At 50.3% G+C, this 16,562-nt stretch overlaps 5 protein-coding genes across 6 annotated transcripts; 2 read left to right on the forward strand and 3 right to left on the reverse strand.

Annotated features, from left to right (window-relative positions):
* The first annotated feature begins 289 nt into the window (after positions 1-289).
* Positions 290-3,096, forward strand: LOC109766749 (large ribosomal subunit protein eL24). Its single transcript, XM_020325533.4, has 6 exons — positions 290-475; positions 1,614-1,659; positions 1,769-1,844; positions 1,980-2,081; positions 2,471-2,619; positions 2,756-3,096. The coding sequence occupies exons 2-6, from the start codon at positions 1,649-1,651 to the stop codon at positions 2,904-2,906; spliced, it is 489 nt and encodes a 162-aa protein (XP_020181122.1). The 5' UTR covers positions 290-475; positions 1,614-1,648; the 3' UTR covers positions 2,907-3,096.
* Positions 2,901-7,973, reverse strand: LOC141020508 (pentatricopeptide repeat-containing protein At2g22410, mitochondrial-like). Of its 2 annotated transcripts, none has more exons than XM_073510838.1 (2): positions 7,841-7,973; positions 2,901-5,894 (listed from the first exon to the last, which is right to left on the reverse strand). In XM_073510838.1, the coding sequence occupies exon 2, from the start codon at positions 5,800-5,802 to the stop codon at positions 4,102-4,104; it is 1,701 nt and encodes a 566-aa protein (XP_073366939.1). In that variant the 5' UTR covers positions 5,803-5,894; positions 7,841-7,973; the 3' UTR covers positions 2,901-4,101. The 2 variants fall into 2 exon arrangements, with proteins under 2 accessions (XP_073366939.1, XP_045090941.1); XM_045235006.2 differs by lacking the exon at positions 7,841-7,973 and adding an exon at positions 6,235-7,230.
* LOC109766750 (pentatricopeptide repeat-containing protein At1g09220, mitochondrial) lies at positions 6,069-7,744 on the reverse strand. The gene has a single exon (XM_073510839.1). It carries the CDS (start codon positions 7,742-7,744, stop codon positions 6,320-6,322), a length of 1,425 nt encoding a protein of 474 aa, XP_073366940.1. The 3' UTR covers positions 6,069-6,319.
* Positions 7,783-10,025, forward strand: LOC109766751 (pentatricopeptide repeat-containing protein At5g15010, mitochondrial). The gene has a single exon (XM_020325536.4). It carries the CDS (start codon positions 7,806-7,808, stop codon positions 9,597-9,599), a length of 1,794 nt encoding a protein of 597 aa, XP_020181125.4. The 5' UTR covers positions 7,783-7,805; the 3' UTR covers positions 9,600-10,025.
* A 1,806-nt stretch (positions 10,026-11,831) lies between these two features.
* Positions 11,832-13,847, reverse strand: LOC109766753 (NAC domain-containing protein 68). The gene is made up of 3 exons (XM_020325537.4): positions 12,953-13,847; positions 12,585-12,871; positions 11,832-12,483 (listed from the first exon to the last, which is right to left on the reverse strand). The coding sequence occupies exons 1-3, from the start codon at positions 13,830-13,832 to the stop codon at positions 12,055-12,057; spliced, it is 1,596 nt and encodes a 531-aa protein (XP_020181126.2). The 5' UTR covers positions 13,833-13,847; the 3' UTR covers positions 11,832-12,054.
* Positions 13,848-16,562: the final 2,715 nt, after the last annotated feature.

Below are 16,562 nucleotides of genomic sequence, written 5' to 3' on the forward strand. Positions count from 1 at the left end.
CCTCGTTAACAAATCTCGGTGTCGTGCTCGTGTGATTGCTTGGTCCTTGGATAATCGACAGTATGGCCTTGGATTTATTCTAACATGATACAACCGCACTGAATGTGCCACCGATGTGTGGCTACGCCCTGTGTACTGACGTATTCTTGTCTCTTAACTGTAAATCTGTTGTCATGGAGTAAAACTTCTTTACCCCAAAAAAACACACACGAGGAGGCGTCACCCCTCATCAGAAAACAAAAAACAGAAGGCGTCGCCCAGAAAAGACGTAGCACGAGAAATGAGAAAGCCTACAAGACCAAAAACCCGGTCGAGCAACAGTGGGCTCCGACCAGCAAACCCTACTCGAACGGCCCATTAGCCCAACAACCCACGCCCACCCTACCTCTCGCGAGGTCATCAAAACCCTACCCGCGGCACACATCTCCCCCCACTTCCCCCCATCCGCCGCCGCCGCGCCTCCTCCTCGCCCAAGGTATCCCTCCCATCCTCTCCTCCCTCTCCTCCGCCCCATCTCCCCCGTCCTCCTAGGCCAATCCGTCCGGCCGCCGCTCCTCCTTCCGCCGCGCCGCTCGTCCACCGGTTCCTCCGTTTCGTTTCGCGAGGTCTGGTTGGTTTGGATCCGACGATAGGCAGCCGCGTCTCTCAATTCGCAGCCTTGGTCACCGGCGGTAGCTTGGTTCCTAGGGTTTCGCCGTGGTGGTTGTTCGAGATGCGTTCGTTTTGCGTGAGTCCAGTCTTTAGTCGCGCTGGAGCGCGCCATGGGTTGTTGTTCCGTGATCTGGATGCGTCCATTAGTGAGTATTTGCCTGCTGTTCGTGAGATCTTGCATGGGTACTGGGGCACCGGACACAGATTTGCTGTTGTAGTTTCCGGCGGCCTAATCTTTACTGTGCAAGATGTACACGGGTACGCAGTTTGCAGCAGTGGCTTCTTTGTGTTTCTGCTGCCGGTGGTTACCCAATAATCATCCAGCCTTTACGATTGAGGCGTTGTGTTATTCTTTGTTTGTGTAAAGTAGGATCCAGAGCACAAGTACTGAGGCACGGTAGCCGTTCTGGTTGCTCAGTTGCCATTTATTTGTTGTGCAAGAGAGACATGGGAACCCGCTTTGCAGCAGAGATTGAACTCTACTTTCTGCCGCCAGTAGTCGCCCAACATCACCCATTTGATTCTTGTTTGACATGCATCTGACATTGTCTGTGCCAGAGTTTATCCTACGTGTAGACAGTAGCTACTTGATAATTAGCTTACTTTTGGGCCTGTAGGTTGGTTCATTTGGACCAGAGCACAAGTACTGAGGCATGGTAGCCGTTCTGGTTGCACAGGTGCCATATTTTTGTTGTGCAAGAGAAACAGGGAACCCGCTTTGCAGCAGAGATTTACTCCACTTTCTTCAGCCAGTAGTCGCCCGATATCACACACTTAGTATGAGAGATGGACAAGGGTAGACAATTTACACCCTGTTGGTTATATGAGGTTTTGATGATTGTGCTTTTGTGGTTGTTCCATGCTACAGATCCTGCTTTGTTGTTGATTGTTCTTTTGTGTTCACTTCCTTGCTTTATGTTCTTATTAAGTGTTGCTCATGGTTCTTCTTGTCTCATTTTTAGGTAGGAGCTTGTGAAAGTTCTCTAAGGCTGAGAAGATGGTTCTGAAGTAAGCCATATGTTTTTGCAAATTAGCATGTCTTCTGTACTTAGTTCAATAGTAGTGATACCTCAAGTGTGGTTTCAGTGCTCAAATTGTTGTTTTATTTGTTCTACAGGACCGAGCTTTGCCGTTTTAGCGGCCAGAAGATTTACCCAGGGAAGGGTATCAGGTTCATTCGTTCGGATTCGCAGGTAAACTTTGTTATGTTAAGGTCACCAATATTGTTGTTGAATGGTCTAGGTCATCAGTATTAAGCCTAGAAGTTTTTTCTGTTGATTCTTCAAACAGGAACCACCTATTAACGATTCAGATATTTTGTGCTGCAGGTTTTCCTCTTTGCCAACTCAAAATGCAAGCGCTACTTCCACAACCGCCTGAAGCCTGCAAAGCTTTGCTGGACAGCAATGTACAGGAAGCAGCACAAGAAGGTCTCACATTTAGACTATCATTCTCCATCATGCAGTTACTGTATTATCCCTTTTTATGCCAAAGAAATGTTGCTAGAATTTGCTTGCATGTGCTCGTGTGTTTGTAATTTGCATTTCACCTGTCATTAATTTGAGGGCAAATTCCTCCCTACAGTTTGATATTCTTGTGCGTGGTATTTATAACAAACATTAGATGACATTTGTTATGTTATTTATAGATCAGTGCTTCTGTTAGTATTCCTGTATTTATCGTGCCAGTCCTTCTGTAATCTTAAGCCTCATGATGTGCAACTTCCTGTGTTTGCTGCAACAAAGGATATTTTTTTTTTGGTTACTGATTCATCCTGTCATGTGTATTTACTGGGCTGTGCTTTGATGTGTCAATGCAGGACATCCATGCTGAGGCTGCCAAGAAGAGGCGCCGCACCACCAAGAAGCCGTACTCACGGTCGATTGTTGGTGCCACTCTGGAAGTTATCCAGAAGAAGAGGGCCGAGAAGCCTGAAGTCCGTGATGCTGCCCGAGAAGCCGCTCTCCGGTACATTTTCAATCTCTTTATTGCTGTTCCAGCATTGTGTCTACTCCTAAATCTTCTGTTGCAAAAACTGATCTAGCAGCTGTTGATATTATTGTTTGCTTTTCAATCATCTTACCCTTGATTCATCATGATGCAGTGAGATCAAGGAGCGCATCAAGAAGACCAAGGATGAGAAGAAGGCCAAGAAGGCAGAGGTGACCAAGTCCCAGAAGTCACAGGGGGGCAAGGGCGCCGTGCAGAAGGGTTCCAAGGGCCCAAAGATTGGCGGTGGCGGCGGGAAGCGTTGAAAGTTGATTACGCCATAGACATAGAGTTGTGCTGCCTAGCCTTGTTTCCTATCCTACTATCATAGACCTTTGTCAAGTTATTACCCCGCCCTCTTGAATTTGCACCTTATCTCTGAGGCTGAATGGTGTTAACGTTTTGGATTGTCTTGATGAGTTTATTTATAATGAATGGTTCTTATGTTGGTTCTTATCACTTGGTAAGTTTTCTCATTGCGGTTGGCGGCAAAGTGTACAGTGGTGATAGTTTGCCCTTGATCTTAAGGGGCTCTAGCTGATTATTTCAAGTTCCCAGTCTCCCGTCCTAATTATATACTCCCTCCGTCCCATAATATAAGAGCCCTTTTTACACTACACTAGTGTTAAAACGCTCTTATATTATGGGACGGAGGGAGTAGCTTCCAAGTCTTGGTACCGATTTCCAGAGGTACCGCATTGCTAGATTATTCAAAACCGCTACTTGGCTAATCGATGGAACCCTTGTTACACTGAAACGTCTTTGTTTGAGATATATAAGAGCGTCGAATGGTTAACTCACCGCAAATCCTTTGCATAGGGTTTCTAGGTCTTCAAGTTTCCTCCGCCATTGAGTGTCAATAATGGGGCGCTGTCATGGTGGGGCAGATGTCGATGATGCTCATAGGAATAATGGTCTCCTAGCCCATGCTTCTGCTCATCGGAGGTGTAGCTGGAGAAGCTTGTGGAGTCCAAGCTGTTGGAGCGGTTTCGATCTGGCCTGCGTCGTGGCGTGGCAGCGGCGAGGAAGATGGTGGAGGATTCTGCCGCCTATTCACGGGCCTTGTCGGGCTAGATCCAACCTTTCAGGGTTGGTGGCTATTGCGCTTGTTAAGCCTCCAACCTAGGGGTTACTTCAGCGTCAAAATGTGGACTAGTTTTTGGTGCTCTCCTTCTCCAGTGACGACGAAGATGGTGGGTGCTTGGTAGTTGCAGCGATGGCGGTATGCATTGGTACAGCCGTTTATAATCTCGTTGTTTTCTGTTGCTTGTATCTGTATCATCTCTTTACTAGTATTATATAAATACAAGTGATATATGCCTACGGGTGTGCATTTATTTTTTTAGCTTTGCATCTTTTTTTGCTTTGCATTATTCACATCGTTATGACAAAATTGGTTGCAGAGTAATTGACATAATTCTCTCGGTCATGGACCCGAGCATCACTCTGTAGCTAGCAGTGTCAGCAGTCGACGACACTGCAAGCGGGCAATTTCCTCACACGACTATCCTCCATCCGCTGCCTGACCTCCATGGCGTCGCTCCATCTGTCAGCCCCCGCATACGCATTGCTCATCAGCGTGTAGTCCCCGCTGTTCCCGCCGTCCAGTTCCCTGAGCCTCTCGGCGACCACCTCGGCGACGCCCAAATCGCCGTGCGTTCTGGCCGCCCCCAGCAGTATCCTGTAGACGACGAGCTCAGGAGCGACGGGCATCTCGGCGACGAACCTCAGCGCCTTCGTCAGCCGACCGGCGCGCCCCAGGAGGTCGACGACTACGCCATAGTGCTTCATCTGCGGCTCCACGCCGTGGACCGACCTCATGCTCTCGAAGTGGCCGAGTCCCTCCTCGACGAGCTCCGCGTTGGCGCACGCGATCAGCACGCCGAGGAAGGTGACCTCGTTCGGCCTGAACCCTTCGGCGATCATGGCATGGAAGGCGCTCAGAGCTTCCTCCTCGGCGCCGTTGTTGGCCATCCCCATTATGATCGAGTTCCATGACAGGGTGTCCTTCTCTTTCATTTCTCTGAAGACCTGCAGCGCCTCCTTGGTGCTTCCGCATTTCGCGTACATGTCGATCAGAGAATTGTGCAGGATGGTGTCGGCTTCGATCCCGTGTCGCCTCATGTAGTCGTGGATCCACTTGCCGAGATCGAGAGCGCCTAGGTGCGCGCAGGCAGAGAGTACGCTCGCGAGCACGACAGCGTCCGGTTTCACCTTGGCTCTCTGCATCTCCCTGAAGAGTTCCAAGGCGTCAGAGAACTGACTAGCTTGCGAATATCCAGATATCATAGAGCTCCATGAGATCAGATCTTTGCCAGAAATTTCCTCGAATAATCTTCTTGCCGAAACCAGATCCCCAGCTTTTGCATATGCGGTGATCATCGCATTCATTGTCACGGTGTCCCTATCCTTCATGTTAAAGAAAATCTTTTCTGCCGATTGCAGCTGCCCACGTCTGCCATAGTAATCTATCAAAGTATTGCCCAAGTAGACATCCACCTCTATGCAGTAATCCTCTATGTACTTGACCAAGCAATCTGCCATGCTCCAATCTCCTAGACGAGTGCACGCAGAAACAACCTTGGCCATAGTGACCTTATCAGCTCTAACTCCTTCGTCGTGCATCAACTTGAATAACTTCAAAACCTCTTTTAATCTATTGCGCCGGCTATATCCACATATCAAAGAGTTCCAGGACACCACATCCTTAACCAGCATCTCATCGAAAACAGATCTTGCACAGCACAAATCACCACAGGCAGCATACAGATGAATCAGCGAATTGGAAACGAAGATATCCGAAAGAAGCCCGAATTTCAGTACATGGTTGTGCATCTGTTTCCCTTCCTTAAGAGCACCAATCCTTGCACAAGCCTTCACTACAAATGGGAACGTCAGGTTGTCCGGCTCCATACATTTTCCTCGAGCCTTCTTGTAGAAAGCAATTGCATCTTCTGGTGCATCGCTTTGAGCAAGCCCCCTGAGTATGATATTCCGAAGGTAAGTTGTTGGTGCTTCAATCTGCCCATATACTTTATGAGCAAGAACCAAATCTGGTTGTAGAATAGCATAGAATCTGAGAATCTTAGACATTGCATATTGGCAGTTGTGCAGCCCAGAAACAATGAGATGGCCATGAAGCTTCTTTATGGTTTCCATCATTACAATGCTGAAAGAAAACTGGATTTTTTCATGAACTGTGGATCAGTGAGTGGAAATGCAGTACGGCACATGTCATTCAACACCTCTGCTTCCTGCAAGGGATTACCAATATTAGTAGAGAAGCAACAAAAAGTACTAATATTAGCTTGCAAAAACGTCTAATATTATGGGACGGAGGGAGTAGTACAAAAGCGACAAACAATAATACTGTGAACTTTTTGAAAGTGGAATAAACGAGCACACTGTCGATGCTTATTAACAGCATATAGGAAAAATAGCGAGCATTGGATAATGAGATGGTGGTGTTTAAATACAAAGGTCATATGATTCAACAATCATTAAGCAGCCAAGAAGAAATAAACTGAATTCTTAGTTCTTTTAACTTTGCATGAAAGATAATAAATAAAAGGCAAAATAACACAATAAACCCACCATAAAGTAGGAAGGCTAGATTTTAACGATGGAACAAAACCTCTTAAAACTATGTGGAGCTTCTTCCCAATAATTTGGTTCCGACTTACTGACTCTCACCAACCAAAGCAAGCCCAGGAACCTTAACAGTATTCATCTCATCTACTAGCTTCCGTGCTCTTTCAGCATCACTAAACCTTCCATGCTCAGTGAGCATATTGGATACCACCACAAAATCACCTCCAGATTCTCTTTCGATGTCTAGTATCTTCTTCATTGCCCTCTCCGCCATCTCCACTTCCCCATACTTGCTGCAACAACCCAGCAGTGTCCTCCATATGACTGAATTAACCTCCATTGGCAGACCACTTATTACTTGCTCGGCCTCATATAACCGTCCAGCCCTCCCTAGCATGTCTATGATACACCCAAAATGCTTGATCTCTGGAGTTAGACTGTATTCATACACCATGGTTTTGAAAAACAGTACTCCTTGCTCGACCAGCCCACCATGGTTGCAAGCACTGAGAACACTTAAGAAGGTGACTCTGTCAGGCCTGATTCCAGCTCTTCTCATCTCTGCAAACAGTTCAACTGCCTCAGTTGACAACCCGTGCATTGCAAAACCTGAAATTATTGATGTCCATGACACCAAGTTTCTCCCATCCAGCATTTCATGGAAAATCTTGAGGGAGTTCTTTATAGACCCAATCTTGGCATACAGGTCTATGAGCGAATTCCCAACTCGGATATCCAACACAAGAAGACCCTTCTTCTCACAATAGCCGTGCAATGTCTCGCCCAAAAGAATCCTTCCAATATTAGATACCGCAGGCACAACCGCTAACACGGTTATCTCGCTTGGATCAATGCCTTCTGCCATCATGCGGCGAAAGAGAGCAACGGCCTCTACCGAGCGGCAGGAGCGCGTGTACCCATCAATCATCCCGGTCCACGAGACAATATTCCTACAGGGCATCCGCTCAAAGAGCAGCCTGGCGTACTCAACCTCGCCCCGCGCAGCAAACCCGGTGATCATCACGTTCCAAGTAACCGCATTCTTCGCCGGCATCTCGTCGAACGCACCACGAGATTCCGCCAGGCACCCGCACACAACATAGGCGTTGACCAGGGCGGTGTGCACATAGGCGTGGAACTCGAACCCCTTGCGGACGGCAAGCCCGTGCAGCTGCGCGGCAGCCCGCGGCCACGCCAGGGCCGCGCAGGCCCCAAGGGCGTGCACGAAGGCGTAGGTGTCGTCGGCCGCGTGCCGGCGTGCGTCCCTGAAGAGGCTCAGGGCCTCCTGCGGGAGAGGGCCGCGGGAGTAGGCCTTGAGGAGCGCGTGCCACGGCGTGGGCCGCCGGTCGAACACCTGGCGGGCAACGAGCTGGGCGTGGATCTGGAGGAGCGGGCGCCTCTCCGCCTGGTGCCTCAGGAGGAGGGCGACCAGGCCCCGGGCGTGGGCGGCGGCGGCGGCGGCATGGAAGGGCGCGCATCCCTGCCTCAGGAGGTCAGCCGGGAACCGCGCCATGAGGGGGGCTCCGTCTTCTGCAGCCCTACCCAACGCCTCTCTCGTCTACTTAGAATATGTCATGGTGCAATGGAGAGAGAGAGAGAGAGGCATTACCTTGTCTGGAGAGAAGAGGTGGAGGAGGCTGGACTCGAAATCGTCCGAGGCTTTCTCCCTCCCGCGCCGGCGTCCAAGACAAAAAGATTGTGTTTTTGCTTTCCCTTCCCGGGCGTACTACATTGCTCTGTTGACAGTTGACACGAGGCAACTCGCCGCCCGAACCTCTCGTTCCTCGATGTTGCGCAGGGTCCTCGCCGGAGCGATCGCGCGCCTCTCCGGCCCCGGATTCTCCAACCCACCGCCGAGGAGACGGCCTCTCCTCCCGCCCAACGCCCCGCGCCTCTCCACCGCGCGGGTGCCGTCCGGCGGCGGCGAGGGCAGCGAGGGGGAGGATGACGACGACCCGTTCTCCTTCCCGGACCAGCAGCAGCTCCCGCCGGACGTGGCGCGCGGCGTGGACGCCGTCGTCGCGGCGGCCGAGGGCGCCCACCTGGACGCCGCGCGCGCCGGGGCGCTCCTGGAGCAATGCGGCGCCGCGGCCTCGGAGACGCTCGTGGTGGCCGCGCTCTCGCGCCTCCGCAACAGCTGGGCCGCCGCGCACGCCGCATTCCGGTGGGCCGCCGCGCGGGGGCGGCCGCAGCCCGGGTACGCCCCCGGGCGCCACGCGTGCCACTCCATGCTCGCCATCCTCGCCAGGCACCGCCGCTTCGACGACGCGCGCGCCCTGCTCGACGAAATGCGCCGCAGGTCGCTCGCGTCGCCGAGGGCGGTGCTCCTCCTAATCCGGCGCTACTGCGCCGCGCGGGACGTTGCTAGCGCGATCGCCGCGTTCCGCGCACTCCCGAGCTTCGGCATTGAGCCCGGGGTCGTCCAGTTCCATGGCCTCCTCGGCGCCCTCTGCCGGTACAAGAACGTCAAGGACGCGGAGCACCTGCTTCTGTCCAGCGAGAGGGAGTTCCCGTTCGAGACCAAGGGCTTCAACATCGTGCTCAACGGCTGGTGCAACATGGTCTGCAGCGTGCGGGAGGCCAAGAGGTTTTGGACCGTCATGGAGCTCAGGGGTGTCGCGAGGGACGTTGTGTCTTATGGGAGTATGATCTCGTGCTTCTCGAAGGCTGGGAGCTTGGATTCGGTCATGAAGCTCTTTAACCGCATGAAGGAGGCCGGCATCGTGCCAGACCGGAAGGTGTACAATGCAGTTGTGCACGCGCTCGCTAAGGGACGGTGTGTGGACGAGGCAAGGGCTCTTGTCCGGAGCATGGAGGAGAAGGGGGTTACACCGGACACGGCCACTTACAACTCCCTCATTCGGCCTCTTTGCAAGGCTCGTCAGGTCCAGGAGGCAAGGGAGATGTTTGATGAGATGGTAGGAAGGGGGCTGTTGGCATCAGTGAGGACATTCCATGCATTGTTCGATGTTGCTACGAGCCCCACTGAGGTCTTTGATCTGTTGGATAAGATGAAGACACTGCATTGCGAGCCAGAGATGGACACTTATATTATGTTGATCCGGAAGTTCTGCAGGTGGAAGCAGCACGACAGTGTGGAGAAACTGTGGAACGCAATGCCTGCAAACGGGCTGACCCCTGATCGGAGTGCGTACATTGTGTTCATACATGGATTGTTCCTGAATGGGAAGCTAGAGGAAGCTGCAAAGTATTATGAGGAGATGAAAGCCAAGGGATTTTCACCTGAGGAGAAGACTGAATCAATGATACAGGCGTGGCGTTCAGGCAGAGAGCTCGCCAAGGCGTCAGCTTCTGCCGGTTCAAGAAGTGGTTCGGTGTCTCTCAAAGTAACTCGTAGAGAGTGGTAAAGATGAAGACCACTTGGAAGTGATCTATAGAAACAGACATGGGTGTCGTTTTGGAGTAACTGGTAAACTTTGGAGAGAGATTATTTGGTTATTCCTAAAGATGAGTCTGATTACCCTTGAGTGATCTTCATCTACGTTGTTGTGGCCGGTTTGGTCAAGGAAGCCACGCTTGCAAGGGCCCTGACTTTCGTTAAGAGTTGTCAGCCATGACCTCAGCTGAGGGTATGCTGTTCGGTTTCCTTTGTTCAAGTCTGTATCAAACTTTCTTCCTTCTAATAGAATGGGCAGAGCTCTGCCGTATTCGAAAGTAGTATGTTTGCCCAGTTATTTTCATTCTCACTAGATTGCTTGGTTGTAGGTTGGAATTAGAAAGTGCAAACTATGGTTTATCCTGTTTAAACTTGGATAGGCATCACTTTGCTGTAACCCTTCTTTTGTAGCTCATACTCCCTCCGTCCGAAAAAGCTTGTCCCTCAAATGGATGTATCTAGCACCAAGTTAGTGCTAGATACATCCATTTGAGGGACAAGTTTGGGACAAGCTTTTTCGGACAGAGGGAGTAGTTTGTACTGGGTACATGTTCAATGATTGGTTCACAACATATAATGACTGTCCACCATATTCATACTGGTCCGACTCGCATACTTTCGCATAATAATATGGGCAGATATTTTAGCTTTACAAAATATAATGACGAATACAGCTCATTTCATATGGTTTGATACTAAATACTCCCTCCGTTCCTAAATATAAGTCTTTTAAGAGATTCCATTACAAACTACATACGGATATATATAGACATGTTTTAGACTTTAGATTCACTCATTTTGCTCCGTATGTAGTCCATGGTGGAATCTCTAAATAGACTTATGCTCCCTCCGTTCCTAAATACAAGTCTTTTTAGAGATTCCACTACAAACTACATACGGATGTATATAGACATATTTTAGAGTGTAGGTTCACTCATTTTGCTCCGTATGTAGTCTATAATGGAATCTCTAGAAAGACTTATATTTAGGAACGGAGGAAGTATTTAGGAACGGAGGGAGTACACATTTTCAGTATGTATCTGTATTCAATATTAGCAGTTACATTTTCATGCTTACAACAATTCCATTAGTTTACTGGCATATTCACATGTAACCATTTAGTGACCACTGATCCCACTGCAGAATCCGCCGCTGTCTGAAGCTTTAGGTTACAATTTTCTTCTTGGCAAACATATTTTTCTCTTTCTGTCAGCTAGCCATTGCAACCTTTCTGATAGCATTAATTCAGTGCATGTGCACACTAAATAGTCCAGCTACAGGAGCACATTGGATCGAAGCTGGAGCGGGTTGCTGCCAGCCTGCTTGTAATCAATGAATCTGTTGATTCTGAGGTGAGCGTCTACCAGAATTCCAGTTATATCTGATCAGTTAGGTGTTATTTTCTCTGCTATCACGCGGCTTCAGTTAGGCCTAGTGGCTAGTGGATTTGATCATACCGACGATAATATGGTATGAGCCAAAAATTTATCTTCGCATGTGATGTTTCAAGACCTTTCTGTAATATCCTGTAGGATATCCCTGCTAACAGCAAGTGGCTTGTTCTGTCAGTTGTCACTACATATATCCTGATCTCTGTTATGCAGTCCAGTCTCCAAAAGATGGTGTTGATGCAAGTTGCTTTAGATTTTGTTGATAAGACGATGACTGGTAATGGATACAGTTATGGTGAAAACAACTTGCTTTCTCTGTACAAGCTACAGCCAACTGAGCCATGCTTGTCATGCTAGTGCCCACTGTCAATTTCATGGCATCTTATAGCTGCTAGCCTGCAAGTGTCGCTAACTCATATGACTCATGATGCAGACTAACATGGTGCATGATCACGTCCCAACTTTAACCGATAGCTGCGTGGTCGACTACCAGTTGCAGTCTGCCTGTTCATGTATGCACTGAATGTTACCATTATACTGTTAATATCTGAACCCACTGTAACCAAATTCGGATAAACACTGAATATATTTTTGAAAACAATTGGAAGAGGTGAAAAATGAAATATCAGCTGTGAAATAATCATATATTACCTCCGTCCCAAATTACTTGTTTCTAGATACAGATGTATCTAACACTAAAACTGTCTATATACGTCCGGTCTAGATACATCCGTATCTAGACAAATCCAAGACAAGTAATACAGGACGGAGGGAGTATATGTTTCAGATTGATCAAGGGTCAGAAGAACAAGTTTGGTGTTTAGGCTTGATATTATTATGAGAATAAAACCACATGTTTGTTCAGAATACCAAATTTACAGATCGAAACCAAAGAATAAATACTGCTACAAGCCTACCACCACATCTTCAGAATCATGCCTGGGAAATTTCTACCTCTTTCTAGTTCAACAAAGTAAGTATTTGTCTAATCACTTCTATTTCCAATAATTTACACCAGATCTTTCTTGTTCCATCTCAGAATGGTGGCAAGATTGTTTGCCACATCGGCCTCATCATCTGCGGCGAGCTCATCGGCTGCAGGTAGCCGCTGCCGTTCTGCCCAGGCATCGTCGCCGGGTTCACCATCTGCCCCATGTTCATATAACAAGTCTGCAGGTCGTCCATACTCAGGCCGGTGAACCAGTCGCTGTCCTCCTTCACCGTCACCATGCCGCCCCTCGGCTGCCCCTGCGCCATGTCCATGAAGCCGTGCTGCTGCAGGCCGGAGGCGCTGTCGATCTCCGAGGAGTCGTGCGTCTGGAAGCTGTCAGACATGGCGTCGGTCGCCAACGCGTCCATGACCTCCCCGTTCGGCCCGGCCTCCACAGCCATGTCCTGCTCCACCTTGAGCTTCTCCCAGTTGTTCTTCTTGTTGTACAGCCGGCACAGCACCCATTCGTCCAACTGCAATAGCCGCACATCACAGAAAGAGAAGATCAGTATTCAGTATTGATCGATCAGAATTGTTGGTGAGCAAACTGCAAAGTGGAAGACGCCGGGGTTACCTTGAGGGACCCCTTCTTGCCGGGCGCGCGGTCGGCTTCGGCGATGCGGTACTCGTGCATGATCCAGTCGGTCTTGACGCCCCTGGGCGCCCTGCCGGAGTAGAAGACGAGCGCCTTCTTGATGCCGACCGTCCGGCCGCCGCTCTCCTTGGGCGCCACGGGCTTGTCGGCGCCCGTGGCCTTCCAGTAGCCGGTGCCGGCGGAGCGGTTGGGGCGCGAGCCGTTGGGGTACTTGCGGTCGCGCGGCGTGAAGAAGTACCACTCCCTGCTCCCGAACAGCGCCCTCTCTGCACGAACGCAAAGGTCAGCACGGCACACATTGAACCAAGAAGGAGGAAGGAGAAGAGAAAACAGGGGAGAAGGCGCACCGGGCAGATCCCAGGGGTTGAACTTGTAGAGATCGACCTCGGCGATGATGGGCACGGGCTGCGGCTGGCCGGCCACCTTCCTGCAGAGGTAGTGCACGACGAGCTCGTCGTCCGTGGGGTGGAAGCGGAAGCCCGGCGGCAGGTTGAGCTCCGCCTCCGCGTCCCTCCGCCCGCTGCTCCCCTCCGCCGCCGCCGCCGCCGTCGTCGACTCGGCCTTCACCATTGCCGTCATCATTCTCCTCCCCGCGCTCGCTCGCTGCACCACCTCCCAGAAAACCCCGGCCCTCGCGCGGTCGTGCCGCGGTGTTGGAAGAGAAGAGAAGAGAAGAGAAAGGCGGCTGGTTGTGATACCGCCTCCTGGGACCTGGAGCCTTCTCTTTTGTTGATGGCTCGTTTCCTTGGCGACCAAGTACGTTTGTAGGGTGGGGCGCCCGGGGCGGCTATATACGGCCCCCCGCCCGCGCCACGTGGGCCGTGGCGGGCCCGCGCGTGTCCCCGAGCTGCTCGTGGGCTTCGTTGTTTGGATGAGGAGGACGGCCATGCGCTGCTGCGGGGAAGTTTCCCGCGGCGACAAGAGTTTGACCCTCCCGACGGCCGGGCTGAAAGGGACGGAAGGGTCAAAAGCGCGCGGGGGCGACAGCCGGGAGGGATTTTCCGGCGGGAAAATATATCCCCGCGACCACCCCGGCGGCTCGTCGAATGGCCGTGCGTCTAGGTGGTGCGTCGGCGGGCGCGGGCTGGTCCTCTGTGTTCTGGACCTCTCATCTGCATTGCGGCACGTGCGGATTGTGCTTCTTGGCTGTGAGCTGCGGCAGCCATGAACGAACGTACGAGGACACGAGGTTACGATCGGCGCATGACATGCATGAAGGTTTTCCATCGCGCCTTGGATTTTTCTCCGGGGAAAACTTTTAAAGGTTGAGGGATCACGCTAGCTATCTAGAACGCTAGATGGCCCTTCGAAGATGCCATTGTTTAGTTTCAGCCTATAAACGTGGAAAAAAAAACGTGGATATGAACCATCCTTTACGACGGGTAGCTTAAACATGAGGGAACGCAAGCGTGCCTGTTATGTTTATAGTTAAGTGACCCATTGCGAACCAACCTGTGGTTGGATGGTTAGAGGGACAGTGTTATCCCCAACCCACCAGGATTCAAGTCCGCTTTTCGTGGGAGGAGACGATTCAGTCGACGACGAGACGCGTATAGTGACTTCGTAAATCTCAAGATGATATGCCAGCTCGGTCTCTTGAAAGTGCTTATAGGAGTAGAGTGTGCATGTGTGCGTTCGTAGGGCTGGGTGTATGCGCATATGTATGAGCGTTTGCATCTGTACTATGTGCTTTTGTAGGCTAAATTTAAAAAAGAAAAACGTCAATGGAGCATAAGATATTTTTTGATAGTTTAATATGGACTACATACAGATTGAAACGAGTAACAAACACATTAAAACGTGTCTACGTACATCTAGGTTACAACATCTTATGTTCATGAACGAAGGAAGTACATACGACATTTGTATTGCGTATAACATGGATTATTGCCGTCCTATAACATAGTTAATTCCCATGTCGGACACAGAAGGATATGCTTGGAACACTATTTATCTTCGCAATTCATAATTCTCATGTCGATCGACAGAACAGAAGGATATGCTTAGAACATCACAACATTTAAACAATTCAAGTTCCTCGAAAAGAAATTTTAAACAATTCGAGAGGATAATACTCAAGCTTGGCCTGTTCATACCGAAGCATACCTAGTGCCATCTGTTTACCTAGTCAGGGACACCTAGAGAGACAGCCAGAGTAGGTGTATCTCCTCTTAGTTATCTGTAGTAAAATAAAGAAACCTGGCCCCAATCTGCACGTGCCTCCCTCCTCCTGGATGGCCATCCCATCTACGTGCGCTGAACCTGAACCTTACCCGGGTGCGCCTCCAGCCGCGACGGCGGGGTGGGGTGGCGAGCAAATCCTCGACTCGGCGGAGGTGCGGTTGGTCGGCCAGCCGTATGGCAGATAAAAGAAAAAGCACAGCGCCTTGTCGACGGCCGAGGTTTCTCATTCCCCCGGCGGTGGACTACGGTATGAAATTGGAGCCGAAAAGGACGGACGGGCCGTCGGGCGGGCGGCCAGTTCCGGGGAAAGCGATGAACTTTTTGTCGTGGTGACAGTGAGCTTCCGTTTTCCCATGGGCCAAAACTGGGTTGGGCTGGGGATTTTCTTCAGTTTAATTTACAGATTGCCGTGTTCATTTGCTGTCAGGTTACCGCACTTGGTATCGCACAGCTGGTGACTGCCGGGATTAGCTGTCATCCGGTGAGTAGCATGTCGCGTTGCATACATCACTGGCCGTGTCTCAGCTATCGGAATGACAGGGAGCACTCGAGATATTATCCACCGATGCTTTGGTGGGCGCTCGATAGATTTATGTGGAAGCTTTCTTTCTGTTTTGTTCCATAAACTATTGCGGAAATTGAGATTAAGACATGTGGGAGGAGGTGTGTGGGCAAGTTAACTGCATTTCGGCATCGTAGTTGATTTTACTTTGTGGTGCGCTTTCAGAAAATGAAAACCAAGTTACCACCGGCTTGCCAAACAGGGGAGTATCCAAACTCCACACCACAGCCAGCAGTGTCGACGTTGGGGCTATATAGAGCCCAGTCCGGAGTGACGGTTCTGTAATTGGCAAAGTCGTCATCAGAGACAGATTCGGCAGGGCATTCTCGGCTATTTTCTCTAGCTAGGGTTGATTCAGTCTTTCCGATTCGGTGTCCTAGTGCTTTCCTTCTTGTCCGACTCCATCACTATGCGCTTGTGTCCTTGCTTGCGATCGTCTCCCTCGGTACCGTCTCTCGGGATCGGGGTGTCAGTTTTTTTTCTCCAGTTCTCGATCCAAACACATCAATGTAAGCCTTTCGCGTGTGCTAGGGCACGCGGCCGTACACCACCCCACCTACATCGTCTATGAGCGTTCCATGGAGAACGTGACTGTCACATGCGGAGAAAAAGGTCGTATGAATAATTGTCGTTGCGGACCAACCTGCGGTTAGATGGTTATAGGAGGACATTGATATTCTAAGCCCACCAGGGTTCAAGTCCTAGACTTGACATTGGTGCTCGCATTATTTCTGAATTTATTTCAGGCTTCCGGCCATGTTCGTTCAGTGGGAGGAGACGTTTCCGCCGACCACGAGGCGCCTATGGTAACTTCGTAAAATCTGAAGATGCTATGCCGGCTCAATCTCTCGGAGATGCTCATAAGGGTAGAGTGTGCGTGCGTGCGTTCATAGGGGTGAGTGTATGCTGGTGTATGTGAGCAACTTCAATTGTACAGTGTCCATAAAAAAGGGAAGGATTGTCGTTTATGAAATGAGACTCGAGGATAAGGAAGATATTCATTGTCAATCATCTCAACACAAAGATTATTGGAGCTTACAAAGTCACATGTGATAATTAGAAGACCCCAAGTGAGGACAACTCCAAGGAGGTCTCTAGTGAAGAATTTGGTCTTATGAACCACAACTTCAACAAGATGTACTCCAAAAACAAATTCAAGACCAACGACCGCAACTACTCAAGATCAAGGAAAGAGTGGCACGAGGTCTAGC

The sequence above is a fragment of the Aegilops tauschii genome, chromosome 3 (assembly GCF_002575655.3).
Source record: "Aegilops tauschii subsp. strangulata cultivar AL8/78 chromosome 3, Aet v6.0, whole genome shotgun sequence".
Classification (NCBI taxonomy): domain Eukaryota; kingdom Viridiplantae; phylum Streptophyta; class Magnoliopsida; order Poales; family Poaceae; genus Aegilops; species Aegilops tauschii.